General features: G+C 38.6%; 1 protein-coding gene across 1 annotated transcript in view; it reads right to left on the bottom strand.

Moving 5' to 3' along the window:
- RNF213 (ring finger protein 213) overlaps positions 1 to 17,141 on the bottom strand; it is an 881,087-nt gene that overhangs the window by 714,608 nt on the left and 149,338 nt on the right. The window contains exon 4 of the mRNA XM_053706514.1: positions 10,562 to 10,764. Within this exon, the coding sequence (XP_053562489.1) occupies positions 10,562 to 10,764 (203 nt within the window). The remainder of the gene's footprint in view (positions 1 to 10,561; positions 10,765 to 17,141) is intronic.

Below are 17,141 nucleotides of genomic sequence, written 5' to 3'. Positions count from 1 at the left end.
CCCCAATAAACCAAATTAACCTATTAATTTCTAAACCGCCAAAACCCCACATTGCAATTAACTAATTTAATTACTGAGCCCCCTAACCTAACACCCCCTAAATTAACCCCAATACTAAGTTACACTTAAATAAAACCTAACATTAAATTACAAAAAAATAATCTAAAATTACAAAAAATAAAAAAGTCTAACATTACAGAAAAAGATAAACAAAATCATCCCAAAAATGTTTTTATACCTAATCCCTATGAAAATAAAAAAGCCCCCCAAAATGAAAAAAACACCCTAATCTAAACCCTAATCTAAACTACAAATAGCCCTTAAAAGGGCCTTTTGTAGGGCATTGCCTTAAGTTAAACAGCTCTTTTACCTCTAAAAAATACTAACAGTAAAAAAAAACACCCACCAAACCCCACAAAATAAAAAAACCTAACACTAAAAAAAAACTAAACTACCCATTTCCCCTAAAAGGGCATTTGTATGGGCATTGCCCTTAAAAAGGCATTCAGCTCTTTCACTGCCCTTAAAAGGGCAATCAGCTCTTTTTCAAGCCCAAAAAAACCCTATCTAACCCTAATCTTGTATCCGCGGTGCCACTGGCCAAGTGTTCTTCTCCCATGGGGACCACTTCAACAGCATGAGTGCTCTGGAACTGGATATAAAGATAACATTATATAGATAAGGGAGAGTAAAGTCCAAATTAATTCAGACAGAGCATGTATTTTAAACAACTTTCCAATTTACTTGTATCATCACATTTGCTTTGTTCTCTTGGTATTCTTAGTTTAAAGCTAAACCTAGGTAGGCTCATATGCCTACCTAGGTTTAGCTTTAAAACAAAAATGCAAAAATTAAAATAAAAAAACCTAAACCCCAAATAGGTACTTACTTGTCATGAATACCTCATGATTTAGATGCTTAGGGGTTAATTCTCTTTAGCCTATGTGCTAAAAACATGTTTTTTGTTCAAAAGAAAAGTGCTGTTTGCGTTTCCTTTGACAAAACCAGACTCCCCTAATAGTTTCTAAGTCCCACTTGACCAAATGTTATCGTATAAGCATTGGTGCATTAAGCCAGTAAAAGTGTCAGCTCAAGAGACAATAAGCTGTGCACTCTCCCCAGAGCAGATAAGGTCAATAAGAGGACACTAGTGCCATTTAAGACATGCTTTTAATCATGTTATGACACTAGATGAGGGAAATATGTCCCTGGGAAGTTGCTTACATAGGTGAACACGCTGAATATGCCTATCAGAAATGAAAAGATGTTCCATAATTTCAGGCAAAGACTTAAGAATTTATTGACGGTCATAAAAGAGAGGGGTTTTCTAGCCCCTGGAAAGAGGGTGGGTCAAGCAACTTGATCTCCTGGAAACTAGGGGTGTGCATGACAAAAAAATTTACTAGTTGACAGCTGTTGCTTTCGACTAGTCGGCCCCACCCCCTCTTGCCAGAAAATAGGTATTAAATGCGAAATATTTTTAATGTAATTGTAAAATGTTCTTTTTTTTATTTATTTTTAAGCCTAGTCAACAACCCTAATACGTGAACAAAAAACAAAATCTGCAAAGCGCGTCCATGCAAGTTTTTATTTAACAAAAACATCAACTATTTGGCAATGTCCATATTATTTTAATTAATTGTTCTTGTTAAGAAAAATGAGCATGTCCAGATGCTCCAGGAGTAGACAATTACGTAGTCTGTTGAATATCAGGGCCGCAGCTGAGACTTGCGTTCATTTGCCTTCCACCATGCCAGAGGGTCTTCAAATGGAGGAGTGCACTCATCTTGCATGTATTTGTCCAGCTCGGTTTGCAGAGAAATTGCGTCCTCTGTGTAGTAGACATCTCTGAATAATGTTGCCATAGCAGTAACAGTGCAATGTTGCTTTTCGGGTGGTCTGCTTGCCACTGTACTTGTACTACTTGGTTCATTTTCTGCGACATCACCACCGTTTTCCGTAAGATAAAGCAATTCAGCAACTTTGTCTGTGACTGCTTTCTTGACCGTCTCTTCTGTAAACTTAAGGTGCTTGTGCCTGGAGTCTAGAAATGAAGCGTTGAGCGCCACATTATGCACTTTTTCTGTGCCTGTAGGTGCAAAGCGGCGCTTAAGGGACTCTGATACAGTTTTAAACTGTGATACTTTTTTGACTCTCCTGTGGTACTAATCAGATTGGACAGGAGAGTGGCTGTTGATAGGGTAAATCAAAGAGATTGATACCTCAGACTCCCTGCACAAAGCAGTTGTAGCACATTTCAAGGAGCTTAACACTGGCAGTAGCTCTTCGATAGCGACCCAACTGTCATCAGCCAGGTCAAGTGTGCGGGCATATGTCAAATTTGTGTACACCCTGTCAGACAGGACTGCGACAACTGACCATCTCTGTTCCAGTAAGCGCTCAAACATGTCGTAGATTGAATTCCATTGGGTACGGCAGTACTGCATGAGGCGGTGCTCAGGCAGAGATTGTTGTTTTTGTTTCATCTTAAGCTCCGGAGTAACTGTTGTGCTGTGATGAAAATGTGATACAAGACGACTGGCCGCACCCACTACATGCTGTATGACACTGTCAGTATATAATACAATATATTTAATAATTATTCTTTAAAGTAAACCCCCAATAAAAATGCATATACCAAAACAATAAAATTAATGTAAAATCCTAAATTCTTTATATTAGTTAAAATTTATAGACACATTGAAAAATATTTGTAGAAAACCAGATATGAATCAAAACTATACACGTTTAAACTGTTATAATATGCTATGCAAAGATCATAAAAATTACCTTATTTATTAATCTTATTCACAAATGAATTTCATTAAAATACCACACTGAGATACCAAGGAATGGTTTGCTTAACTTCCAGACAAATATATTTAGTCAACTTAGCTCACAAAATATTCTATTTAACTCTAATTAAAACACCAGGAGTTATATATATTCTTAATGTAAACAGCCAGTTTATATGCCAATCTATCTAAGCTGAAACAAATTCTTTAGTAGCAATTCAGTAAATTCAAAAATATATTTATATGGCTAAAGTTATAAATTACTTGGCAAACAAAAGACAAACTTAAAAACTATGCAAGACTATGGATGCAAGCTGAAATACAAGTTGCTCTTCTAAACCTCTTTACTGCAGTTTAGTTATAGTTACTAAATACTTTTGATTTAATTATATATATATATATATATATATATATATATATATATATATATATATATATATATATATATATATATCAATCGCATATACTTCACCCAAAATGACCAAATCGATAATTCCGCTTCAAAACTTGTTCACCTCATATGAAAATAAGGATATTTGCAATGTGGATAATAAAAAGGTAGCCCAATCTTGCTTATAGTAACTGTATTCCAACGCAGCCAGTTATCCAGTTACTAGTCCTCCAGCAAAAGTCAGCAGCCTCTTTTCTCCTCTTGCATTCAGCTTATTTTGTCTTAATCATTGGCGAAACGATATGATTGGACCTTCGGATCTGAACATCTCATAGGTCAACTTGGGAGACGCCTCCCTGAGCTGTAATACCGTCTCTGATCTATAGATGGCAGCAGACACCCAGGAATGCAGCCCCATCATCAAACATTGTTAACAATTGAATACATTCTTATAAAGTGATTATTTATCATACTATAACTTTTTGCATTAATAAAACTCTCTTTTCAGCATCTATATTTCATTTAGCATAACAGAAAATGTATAATTTGATATCAAACATTATTTTATAAATGTCTATGTTAAAATAGAAATTATCCACATATGTCTGTTCATGACTACTATTCATGGGACATCTTGTCTGAAAAACAAGGGACAGATATTATTTTGAAATTAGTTTAACATTTATACATTTATTATATAGATACTTATTTATGAGATGTATTAATGTAATAATGCTGTTTGCAATTTGAAATACCCTCAGTGGGAGAAGATGTTACGATCTTACTGTGTATATGCTTCCTTATGTTCGCTTCTTTAAATAACACATATAACCATATGTCACTTGGTATACCCACTCAGAATGAGGCACATTTAAGACACCTTAGTAAAGCGGGATTACCCGATCATAGAGATAAGGATAATTATTTTTTTTTATACTGCCTATATCACTATAAGATGCTCTTGGGGCATGTCTACATTTAATCTTAGCATGGTGCCGACTCTTACATTATATCAACTCACAGGTCCTGGTTTCGCTGCCTACGGCCGGGGTAGCGACCGGGTATCAAGTACTGTTAGCACCTCTAGACAGCAGATTCAATGGCATGACTGAAGAATATATTTGCTTTAGCTAAGTGATGCATTAAATCATTTTACTATATATACACAAGGGTTATCTAGTGCGGGCACATTCTGAGTCACTTTTATATTTTTGACCACCAGATGGCCTCTCAGTGTAGCACAGGAAACGAGATCAGCAAATACAGATAAAATTTCCCAACATCCAATTCTCCAAATAAATAATTTAAAGATATATATCATGATTGCCACCCCCTTAAACCATAGCTATGGTATCCCCAGTTCTTACATAGAACCCATTTGATTGTACATTTACAATGTGACAATTTGCATTATGTTGAATGGTTATATTTATCTTCGCTGCTTCCAGTTTTGGCTACTTGCATCTTCATTTTCTTTTTTTTGATGCCTTCTCTCTAAGATGCAATTTGTTTTGTTATGTTTATTTTGTTCATTGTTTATCCCTTATTACAATTTATTACAATATCACAGGTCCAAGAGTGATCTACATCTACAAACAATAGGGGAAAAAGAAAAAGAAAAAATGAGGGCTGCTAGTTCTTTATGTACACTCTATATGTTCTGTTATGATGATAATATTTATCTGTTTGTAATATGCACTACAAGTGAATATATTGTTTTACCCTCAATAAAATAAAATTAAAAAAAAAAAAAAAAAAAAAAAAAAAAACATGGCTTCATATATAAACAAAATCTTTTGTCTTATCTATATATATATATATATATATATATATATATATGTTAGTATACATATATATATATATATATATATATATATATATGTCATTCACCTGTACCCTGACAACACCAAGTTTAATGCCATCGTTGACAGCGACCTGCAGAGTGTGCGCAAAGCACGGATTTGACTCCCATTCTGTAAATGCCGAGTTTGCTAAGACGATATTGCTTGCATTGTCGTGAACACAAGCAGCGATTTTGCCCCGCAAATCCCAATGGTCTACCGCAGTGTTCAACACATTTAAGAGATTCTCTGCTGTATGCCTCTTTGGCATGGCATGGGTCTGTAGAACCACGCTTTCATTTCCCAGACTTTTATGAAATGACAAGTTATGATAACGTAGGACTCGGTAGTTAGTGCTGTCCATGCGTCAGTTGTAATTGCAGCCTTCTCGACTTTTGCCAAGGTGTTGCGGACAGAACTAGCCGAATCTACGTGCATTTTTTCAAGCTGAGTTGTAATTGTTTTTCGTGCAGGGACAGTGTATTCGGGCTCGACATATTTCATTAAATACCGAAAACCCTCTCCTTCAACAAAACTTATAGGAAGCATGTCCTTTGCTACCATATTAGCTATCAGAGTCAACATTGTTTCAGCACACACAGTGTCACATTGCCGTTGTCTTACTGTAAAAGCTGCAATGGATGTTTTGTTGCTGTCCTTTTTCTTTCTCTGTCCCTACCAATGCAGACGGGTGTTTGGTTTTTAGGTGGCTTAACATGGAGGTTGTGGATTTATTGTACTGCAATTGCACGCCGCATATGTTGCACTCAACTGCCTTTTCATGTAGTTTTTCAAAATATTTCCAAGCAGGACTTTTTGCTGAAGATGCCATTTTTTGCGAAATGTGTTTAGTCTAAGAGTACGAAATAACTTGTCATCATAACTGCCGCCAACTGAGACAATCCACAATCGGTAGTAGGCTTATGCTATGGGCTAGTAGGCTGGCTACGAGCTGTTCTTGACTGTCAAAATATAGCGAAATTTAATATATAATTAATCGACTAATGTCGTACTAGTCTAAAAATGCAATTCCTATCGACTAATCGATTAGTCAACTAGTCTAACTCAGCCCTATTGGTAACATGTATACAATTTGGTATTTTAACATTTGCAAGTGTTCATTCTTCATGGGAGGCTGTATGCTGCAGCATGAGTGACCAATTTCCTGACACATCTCCCTGGGGCAGACCTTAAGCTAGTAAAGTATAAAGTCTGTTATGTCTCCTTGTTATTTTAAAACTGTTTGCTTGTGTAATTCTGTTTGTTAACATCTTAATACTTAATCTTAATACTGCATTGTGCTAATTTTTTGCATAATAAATAATTCAGTTATTAAGTTTTTTTGCCCTTGTCTAATATTTGAACTATGTTACTGGAAGAGACTGGTAGAATTAGACTTAGATATAGTTTTAGTTTATTGTGGGTGGCAGTAAAAGGGGAGTTTTGGGCATTTCTTCTAGCACAGACTAGAGAGTGTTGTTAACCCTTGCACCCACTGAACTAAGTCACAGGCTTGCCTGGAGTGGTTAGACTGTGACAGATTAGTGAAAGTGGAAAGGTTCTGTTAACCCTTTCTGTGCCAAACAAGTGACTAGCACAGGGTTGGTTAACCTTGGTAGTCACAAATTGGTGGGCAGCGGTGTAGATAAAAAAAAAAAATATTCGATTTTATTACTTTGTGGATTTAGTGTGAAAATCCCAGTACTAAAAGAAATTGTGACTCACAATTTCCGAAGGCTAAAACTCAGTGCATTATATAGTTACACATTGCAAACAGTCCCCTTCCCTATTCTCCGTTTTTCTTTTCTATTTTATATTTTACTATGGAGGCATACCAGCAGCAGACCAAGAAAATGATGGCACTGTTATGCCAGGAGAGAGAGATTCTCTCCCGTGGAAAGACCAAAGATGGATTAATACAAGTTCTTATAGAATATGATAGCAGCCAGGCTGCACAAGCTGAAGCCTGAGGAGAGGTGTCTGCGGTTGTGGGCAGTGATTCATCAAGATCTGGAGATCTATTGAACTGTTATTTGCAGACTGTTCTGAAACATATGGGATCAGCGGATGCAAGTTTGCAAATGGAGCGGATTGCAAAATTTCATGAACAACAGGCTGCTGTAGCTGAGAGACAGGCTGCTGAGTGCCAAGCTGAGAGAGAGAGAGCGAGAGAGGCTGCTGAACGACAGGCTGAGAGAGAGAGGGAGAGAGACTGCTGAATGACAGGCTGAGAGAGAGAGAGGCTGATGAACAACATGCTGAGAGAGAGCGTCAATTACAGCTTGCACGTCTGGAGAGAGAGACTGTCTCACCTGTTAGTGAACTTAGAGTCTCCTCTGTTCCCAGAGGGCGTGCAGAGAATTTTCCCACTCTGGAGAAAGATGGCGATGTGGATGTATTCCTGCGTAGCTTTGAAAAAGTTTGCAGACAGTTCCAGTTGCCAAGGAAGCAGTGGTCTGAAAGGTCCTGCACTGAAAGCTTTTGCTGAACTTGCCCCAGAGTTTGATCAGGACTATGATGCAATTAAAGCTGCACTGCAGAGGAGGTATAATCTCACGCCTGAGGTGTACAGAAAGAAATTCCGTACTCTGCAAAGGGGTACATCAGAGAGCTATAATGCAGTGAAGCCTGACCACAGCGTTTAAACAGTGGACCAGAGGGCTAAAGATTGCCACTATAGAAGAGCTGGAAGATCTAATGGTGAAGGAGCAATTCATACAGCTATGTCTAGCATTGGAGGCAGGTGAGCTGGCAGATTTTTACACAGCCAACAGGTCACCAGAGAAAATCCTTTGTTAAGGGGGGATCTACCTGGAAAGGAGCTGCTTCACGACCCCCTTCACCTGTTGTGCCTTTGTTTAATGTGTCTGTTCCCTCTCAGAAAGGAGGGGCGAGTGCTGAACCTGGGCAGGGGATTCCTGCAGGTGTTTTGCTTGCAACAAAGTGGGCCACATCAGCTCCACTTGCCCAGAGAAGATTTACTTTGTGCAATCAGCCTCCAGTAATCCCTCAGATGTACCAGCATCTGTTTTTTTTGTTACACGGCCAGAGGAAAGCAACAATGAGAACTTACAACCTATGACTGTTGGAGCTAAGGTAACATTGAGGCTTCGGGACACAGGTGCAGCAGTGACTCTTGTGCGTCCAGGACTGTAGCAGTTAAAGGGATTGGGGGAATGCAACTTGCAGTGCCTATGGCACGTGTATATCTTGATTGGGTAGCAGGGAGAGGTTTAAGAAATGAGGGGTATCTGAAAATATTCTTAATAATGTTTTACTGGGTACTGATCTGGGTAGATTGTTACCTCTTTTTGTGCCTGACAATGCTACATGTGACCTAGTGACATTAGCTGTAGAACCTGATGTGCAAAGGGCTGTGTGTAAAAAAGCTCAGAGACATGCTGACCAGGAGGGAGGACAGAGTGTATGTGTGCAAAGTGCTGTGCCTGAACTGGGGTGTCTGTGCTGAGATGTGAAACTGTAAGAGGAAACACTGACTGGGGAGAAAGACTGATAGATGGTGTGGGTCTGTCTGTGCTTGAACCAGCAGGATCTGCAGAACTAAAGTCAACTGTACAGTGTGAGACTGACTGGGGAGAAAGGCAGATAGACTGTGTGGGTCTGTCTGTGCCTGAACCGAGTTTAACTGTACAGGGAGAAACTGGCTGTGAGAGGAGGCAGATGGATGGTGGGTTGTATGTCTGCGATTGAATCAGTGGATTCTATAGAAATAAGTGAGGATATGGGGGGAGAGAATGACTGGGTGACTGGGCCGCCGGATGATGTGTGCCAGTCTGTGCCAGAACAAATGGAGGCCCATGTGGAAAGAGACAGGATATATGGGATAACTAGCAGAAGGAAGATATGTGCTTGTCTGCACCAGTGTCAGAAGGATCCCAAATTCTGTGTGAGGATGTGAAGTGGCAGACAGATTGTGAGAGAGAGAAGGGAGAGAATGTAGCCCACTCTATGACAGAAGCTTAAGATATCCAAGATATGATTACTGTGGGTAAATCACAAGGGAAGATTACACGATATCCTAACTAAAAAGTAAATAAGAGATAATCAAATAAACATACATATGAAAATATCTTGAGGGATCATATAATAAAAATCATTTATTAGTAGCAAAATCTCTAATTGGCTGAAATTTTTAAATTAGCCAATAGGATGAGAGCTACTGAAATCTTATTGGCTAATTTGAACAGCCAATAGGATTTCAGTAACTCTAATCCTATTGGCTGATTTCAAAATTTCAGCCAAAAGGAATGCAAGGTACCCCAAATTGATTGCGGTACTTTGCATTCAATCTTCAGTCTACGACGGACATCGCATGAAGAGGAACCTCCATGCTGCCGAGCAACGTCGGCGAGGACCACCGCTGAGGATCCAGGCATCGAGAACATAGCTCCGCATCTCCGCTCTGCGCCGCCTTCACTCCGGATAAAGATAGAAGATGATGGATCTGTCTGGAAGAAGACCTTCTCCGCCCAGACTTCAGGAACAGTGATTACCTATTTGGGGCTTAGGCTTTTTTATTTAAATTTTTGTTGTTTTTTTGTATTTTTTAGATTAGGGTTTTTTTGGGCTTGAAAAAGAGCGGATTGCTATTTTTTCAAAAGATAGACAATCCCTTTATTACCCATTCCCCAGTTTTGCATAACCAACACAGTTATAGTAATATACTTTTTACCTCTGTGATTACCTTGTATCTAGGAACCTTCTTCCAGCCACCTGGTCACATGACTGTAACTGTTTATTATCTATTGTCTTAAATTTAGCATTGTTTTGTGCTAAATCTTAAATAACCCCCTGTGTCTGAACACAGTGTTATCTATATGGCCCACGTGTACTTTCTGTCTCTTTGTGTTGAAAAGTGATTTACAAAGCAAATGATAAGAGGCAGCCCTCAAAGTCTTAGAAATTAGCATATGAGCCTACCTATGTTTTGTTTAAACTAAGAATACCAAGAGAAAAAAGCAAATCTGATGATAAAAGTAAATTGGAAAGTTGATTAAAATTAAAAGTCCCATCTGAATAATGAAAGTTTAATTTATACTAGACTGTCCCTTTAAGGTCAGTAAAAGAGCTGAATGCCATTTTAAGGGCAATGCCCAATCAAATGCACCTTTAGGGGCAATGGATAGTTTAGTTTTTTTGTGTTAGGTTTTTTATTTTGGGGGTTTTGGTGGGTGGGGGGGTTTTACTGTTAGGGGGGACTTAGTATTTTTTAGAGGTAAAAGAGCTGTTTAACTTAGGGCAATGCCCTACAAAATGCCCTTTTAAGGGCTATTGGTAGTTTAGTATTAGATTATGGGGTGTTTTTATTTTGGGGGGATTTTTTATTTTTATAGGGATATTAGTTTAGGTTTAATTTTTTTTATTTTGGATAGCTTTGTTTATTTTTTTCTGTAATTTTACTTTTTTTTTATTATTTTTTGTAACTTTAGCTTGGGGGTTTTTATTTTTTAAACATAGACTGCCCTCTGGGCAGGCTTATCACCTAGTAAGATATATAAATGTGTGTAATTTACCTCTGCCATTGATGAATTTTGATTGAATGTGCAGACAACGGTTGACAATACCCTCCTCTGGTCCATCAGTTTTGTAAATAAATTCATAATCATCATGTTCCTTGTTGCGCACAACCACATATTTGTAAGGGATAGATATATCTTGATAATCCTTAGAAATTTCAGTATGCCCTTCATATAGCCACCCATGTTCTTCAAGGCTCCTTCATATTAAAAAACAAACCAAAAAAACATCCAGTTGTTTAGGAATATGTTAATTAGAACTTTGTTTTGTAAACATTAATAAACTATACAAGAAATTATTTTATACTTTTTCATAAGAGTGCTGTAATGGCTGAATCTGGTCTTCACACAGCATCATAATTTTGATTGGTCGATTACATTCTCAATTAAGATGTATGGACAAATTAATGCACTCACTTGTGTATGATGAAATGAAGTAAAGACAAGGTGCCAGTGATGGTTAAAATAATTATTTAAAAGTATATGAAAGAATTTTCTGATTCAAACAAAGCATGCAATTTTAAAAAAAACGTTTCCAATTTACTTCTATTTTCACATTTTCTTTGTTCCCATGATATTCTCTGTTGAAGAGATACCTAGGTAGGTGTCTGGAGCAATATATGGCATGAAATAGTGCTGCCATCTAGAGCTCTAGCAATTTGATAGCATTCCTGAAAAACTGCTGCCATATTGTGCTCCAAAAATGGGCAAGCTTCTGAACTTACATCCTTGCTTTCAAACCAACGATTCCAAGAGAACAAACAAAAATTGATAATAGAAGTAAATTAGAAAGTTGTTTAAAATGGCATGCTCTATTTGAACCACCAAAGATTTTTTGGGGGGTTTCATAGCCCTTTATCGAGCATATTGCACTAAAGGGCCATTGCAATATGTATTTGTTTCATTTTTGTTTGGTTGGTTGGTTGTTGTTTTTTCCCGTTGAAATAGAAGTAGAAAACCCCTTATCCAAACTGGGACCAGAAAAGGTTTGGATTTCAAAATTATTTGGAGTTTGGGATATTTGCTTCTGTAAAATGGGACAGTGGAGAGTGGATAGGAACAAGTATAAACAACAATCTTATGTCATTTAGACAATATTTATATGTCATAATACTGTTTATAAATGCAACCTAAAGGCAGTTTTATTTGATATTTAATACTTTTTATACATAGTACCCTCAAAAAGATACAATACTGTAATAGGAAAGGTAATATTTGTTGTTTTAAATAAATATAGACTATTATTTGCATTTTAGAACCCAAAAACCAAACAGGTACTGAAGATTGTGACTTACAGCCAGATTTCAGAATAAGTTTGTATTTTAGAAATCCAGATTTGAGGGTTTGTATCTGTATTGTGAAAATGATTGATTTTTGTTTTTCAAACTGTACATTCCTGTTCTTTGTAAGCTAATGTTTTATTTATAGGCTTGCAAAGTTGTTTCCCTCTCAACCAATAGGACTGGTTAATTTATACTTTTGAACCACAGAGCATCAGAATAAAGTGCTGTAAGTTTCAATTTAAAATGCTTTCAATTAAAAGGGGCATTAAACTCAATTGCATATTAAAAACTCTAACTACAGGGAGTGCAGAATTATTAGGCAAATGAGTATTTTGACCACATCATCCTCTTTATGCATGTTGTCTTACTCCAAGCTGTATAGGCTCGAAAGCCTACTACCAATTAAGCATATTAGGTGATGTGCATCTCTGTAATGAGAAGGGGTGTGGTCTAATGACATCAACACCCTATATCAGGTGTGCATAATTATTAGGCAACTTCCTTTCCTTTGGCAAAATGGGTCAAAAGAAGGACTTGACAAGCTCAGAAAAGTAAAAAATAGTGAGATATCTTGCAGAGGGATGCAGCACTCTTAAAATTGCAAAGCTTCTGAAGCGTGATCATCGAACAATCAAGCGTTTCATTCAAAATAGTCAACAGGGTCGCAAGAAGCGTGTGGAAAAACCAAGGCGCAAAATAACTGCCCATGAACTGAAAAAAGTCAAGCGTGCAGCTGCCAAGATGCCACTTGCCACCAGTTTGGCCATATTTCAGAGCTGCAACATCACTGGAGTGCCCAAAAGCACAAGGTGTGCAATACTCAGAGACATGGCCAAGGTAAGAAAGGCTGAAAGACGACCACCACTGAACAAGACACACAAGCTGAAACGTCAAGACTGGGCCAAGAAATATCTCAAGACTGATTTTTCTAAGGTTTTATGGACTGATGAAATGAGAGTGAGTCTTGATGGGCCAGATGGATGGGCCCGTGGCTGGATTGATAAAGGGCAGAGAGCTCCAGTCCGACTCAGACACCAGCAAGGTGGAGGTGGAGTACTGGTTTGGGCTGGTATCATCAAAGATGAGCTTGTGGGGCCTTTTCGGGTTGAGGATGGAGTCAAGCTCAACTCCCAGTCCTACTGCCAGTTTCTGGAAGACACCTTCTTCAAGCAGTGGTACAGGAAGAAGTCTGCATCCTTCAAGAAAAACATGATTTTCATGCAGGACAATGCTCCATCACACGCGTCCAAGTAGTCCACAGCGTGGCTGGCAAGAAAGGGTATAAAAGAAGAAAATCTAATGACATGGCCTCCTTGTTCACCTGATCTGAACCCCATTGAGAACCTGTGGTCCATCATCAAATGTGAGATTTACAAGGAGGGAAAACAGTACACCTCTCTGAACAGTGTCTGGGAGGCTGTGGTTGCTGCTGCATGCAATGTTGATGGTGAACAGATCAAAACACTGACAGAATCCATGGATGGCAGGCTTTTGAGTGTCCTTGCAAAGAAAGGTGGCTATATTGGTCACTGATTTGTTTTTGTTTTGTTTTTGAATGTCAGAAATGTATATTTGTGAATGTTGAGATGTTATATTGGTTTCACTGGTAAAAATAAATAATTGAAATGGGTATATATTTGTTTTTTGTTAAGTTGCCTAATAATTATGCACAGTAATAGTCACCTGCACACACAGATATCCCCCTAAAATAGCTAAAACTAAAAACAAACTAAAAACTACTTCCAAAAATATTCAGCTTTGATATTAATGAGTTTTTTGGGTTCATTGAGAACATGGTTGTTGTTCAATAATAAAATTAATCCTCAAAAATACAACTTGCCTAATAATTCTGCACTCCCTGTAAATCCGCCATCTTAGGTACTGGCAGCTGTCTGCCAGTACCCAGTTTTCCAAAATGTTGCTATTTATTTTAGTAAAAAAAAACAAAAAAAAAAACATTTTCTGTAGTGTAGCTGCCCTCCACCTCATTTACCCCCTCCCCCTCCCAGATCGCTTTTCCACCCTCTAATCCCACCTCCACTATATGATTCCCCCCCCCTCCCTCCTTCCCCTTCGCTGTTGCTCTGAAGAAATTATTTTCCTGTAGCGTAGCAGCCATGCCCTTCCGCTCCACCAGCGATGGGCCGCCCACCCACCTCCCTCCTTAGTTTCCCACCCACCAACGATCGGCATCACCGCTGCCTGATGCAGAGAGTGCCACAGAGTGGCCCTCTCTGCATCAGTAACTCTGCAACTCTATTTCTGCATCGCCCCACTTTTAGTAAGATTGCGGCAGAGAGAGGCCCAGGACAGCAGTGTCATACAGGGAACGGCACTCGCCGTTAAGGGGTTAAACTGAATAGGAAAATAACATGCCTGCACATGCCAGATGCACACTCCCTTGCAAGTCCTGGTACAAGCATGCTGTTTGGCTGCTTAAAGTCTTTTTACAGTGGGGTGTGAATACTTAGGACATTTTGAGGTAAAATATCTTCCTTTTTTACATAGTGATGTTCAGGGGATATTTTCTAGGCAGCTTTTTATAGCTATGCTGCATCACTTTCATGTGCATGTAAAGCATTTTATTACCTTTTTAGTCACTTTAACACTTTTAAGCAAGTTTACTGAACTCTTTATCAATATAAATGCATACATGTTATGAGTTTGTGGTTTGATGAATATTTTCACAATCATTATGAACCGTAAAGTCATAGCTTTCAGAGATAGAGCATTCCATTTTAAACTTTCCTATTTACTTCAATTATATAATTTGCTTTATTGTCTTGGTATCTCGGTTGTAAAAGAATACCTAGGTACCCTGCAACATTACTTAGCCACCAATCAGCAAGCGCTAACCAGGTGCTGAAGCAAAAATGGACCGGCTCCTAAGCTTACATTCCTGCCTTTCAAATAAAGATACCAAGAGAACAAAGAAACATTGATAATAGAGTATGCAATTTTAAGCAACTTTCCAATGTATTCTTATCTGAATCATGAAACAAAAATTTGGGTTTTATTTTGGTATTACATATGCTGTTTTTGTAAAGATAATCTATTTTGAGAAGAATATTATTTATTAAGTGGCTGCTTGGCCGTAAAAAGGGTATCCATAAAATAAATGATCTGAAGTGCCACACCTACCTAGTAGTTTTACAAAGTGCACAATAAATAGCCTACAAGAGCATAAGTAACCATACCTAAAACATATGTCTTGAAAGCCCTGCGCCTGCTGAAGCTAAAAAATAAAATATGTCGCAACACTATGAGATTAGATGTATGCTTACAGTGTAACATAAGAAAAAACTAAATTTATGCTTACCTGATAAATTTATTTATTTCCGGGCATGGAGAGTCCACAAAATATTCGAATTACTAGTGGGATATTCACTCCTGGCCAGCAGGAGGCGGCAAAGAGCACCCCAACACAGTGGTTAAGTATCACTTCCCTTACCCATAACCCCCAGTCATTCGGCCGAAGGGAAACGGAAAAAGAAGATAACACAAGGGTATAGAGGTGCCTGAGGACTATACAAAAAAAACTGCCGACTTAAATTGAATAAGGGCGGGTCGTGGACTCTCCATGCCCGGAAATAAATACATTTATCAGGTAAGCATAAATTTTGTTTTTCTTTCTTATGGCATGGAGAGAGTAAACGAAACATTCTAATAACTAGTGGGAACCAATACCCAAGCTAGAGGACACATAATAAATAGGGAGGGAGAACAAGACAGGCGGACCTAAACTGAAGGCACCACAGCTTGAAAAACTTTTCTCCCAAAAGAAGCCTCAGCTGAAGCAAAAGTATCAAATTTGTAGAATTTGGAAAAAGTATGTATGGAGGACCAAGTGGCCGCCTTGCAGATTTTCTCCACAGAAGCTTCATTTTTGAAAGTATATGAAGATAAAACAGCTCTAGTGGAATAAGCCATAATTCTCTCAGGAGGCTGTTGTCCAGCTGTCTCATAAGCTAAACGGATAACACTTCTCAACCAGAGAGAAAGAGTGGTAGAAGTGGCTTTCTGATTCCTACGTTTACCAGAGAAAACAACAAACAGGGCAGAAGACTGCCAAAAATCCTTAGTTGCTTGAAGATAAAATTTAAGAGCACGCACAACATCCAAGTTATGCAAAAGACGTTCCTTCTGGGAAGAAGGGTTAGGACAAAAAGAGGAAACAACAATTTCCAGAATAATATTGCGATCCGACACTACCTTAGGGAGAAACCCCAGCTTAGTACGAAGGACCACCTTATCAGCATGAAAAATTATGGTAAGGGGAATAGCACTGCAGAGCTGAAATTCAGAAACTCTGCAACCAGAAGAAATAGCAAGAAGAAACAAAACCTTCCAAGAAAGTAATTTAATATTAACAGAATGCATTGGCTCAAACAGAGCCTGCTGCAAAACTCTAAGAACAAGGTTAAGGCTCCAAGGAGGAGCAACAGATTTAAACACAGGCCTGATTATGACCAAGACCTGAACAAAGACTGAACAACTGGTTTATGCAGAAGAATAGACAGTACAGAAATCTGACCCTTCAAAGTACTGACTGACAAACCCTTTTCCAGGTCCTCCTGAAGAAAAGCCAAAATTTGAGGAACCCTTACTTTGTTCCAAGAAAAACTCTTTGAATCACACCAATGAAGGTATTTACACCATACCCTGTGAGTAACCGGTTTACGAGCCTGAAGCATAATATCTATAACTTTCTCAGAGAAGCCACGTCTTGCCAAACTTAGACATTCAATCTCCAAGCAGTTAGCTTCAGAGAAACCAGATTTGGATGAAGAAAGGAACCCTGAAGTAGAAGGTCCTTCCTAAAAGGTAACCTCCACTGTGGAAAAGATGACATTGTCACCAGACCCTCTAATCAGACCCTGTGAGGCCATGCAGGAGCTATTAGAATCACTAAAGCTCTCTCCTGTTTGATGCAAGCAATTACTTGTGGAAGCAACACAAACGGAGGAAACAGGTATGCTAGATTGAAGCTCCAAGGAACCGGTAGAGCATCTACCAGAACGGCTTGAGGATCTCTTGATCTTGAACCATACTTTAGAAGCTTGGCATTTTGACAAGATGCCATCAGATCCAACTCCGGAACCCCCCACCTGAGAGTTATTGTAAAAACCTCTGGGTGGAGAGCCCACTCTCCGGGATGAAATGTCTGCCTGCTCAGAAAATCCGCCTCCCAGTTGTCCACACCTGGTATGTGGATGGCAGAGAGATGGCAATCGTAAGACTCCGCCCACTGGAGAATGCGAGTCACCTCCTTCATTGCCGAAGAACTCTGAGTT

This window comes from Bombina bombina, chromosome 1, assembly GCF_027579735.1.
Source record: "Bombina bombina isolate aBomBom1 chromosome 1, aBomBom1.pri, whole genome shotgun sequence".
In the NCBI taxonomy this organism is placed as follows: domain Eukaryota; kingdom Metazoa; phylum Chordata; class Amphibia; order Anura; family Bombinatoridae; genus Bombina; species Bombina bombina.
Note: the sequence above shows the minus strand (reverse complement) of the source record. Positions and strands in the feature narration are given on the sequence as shown.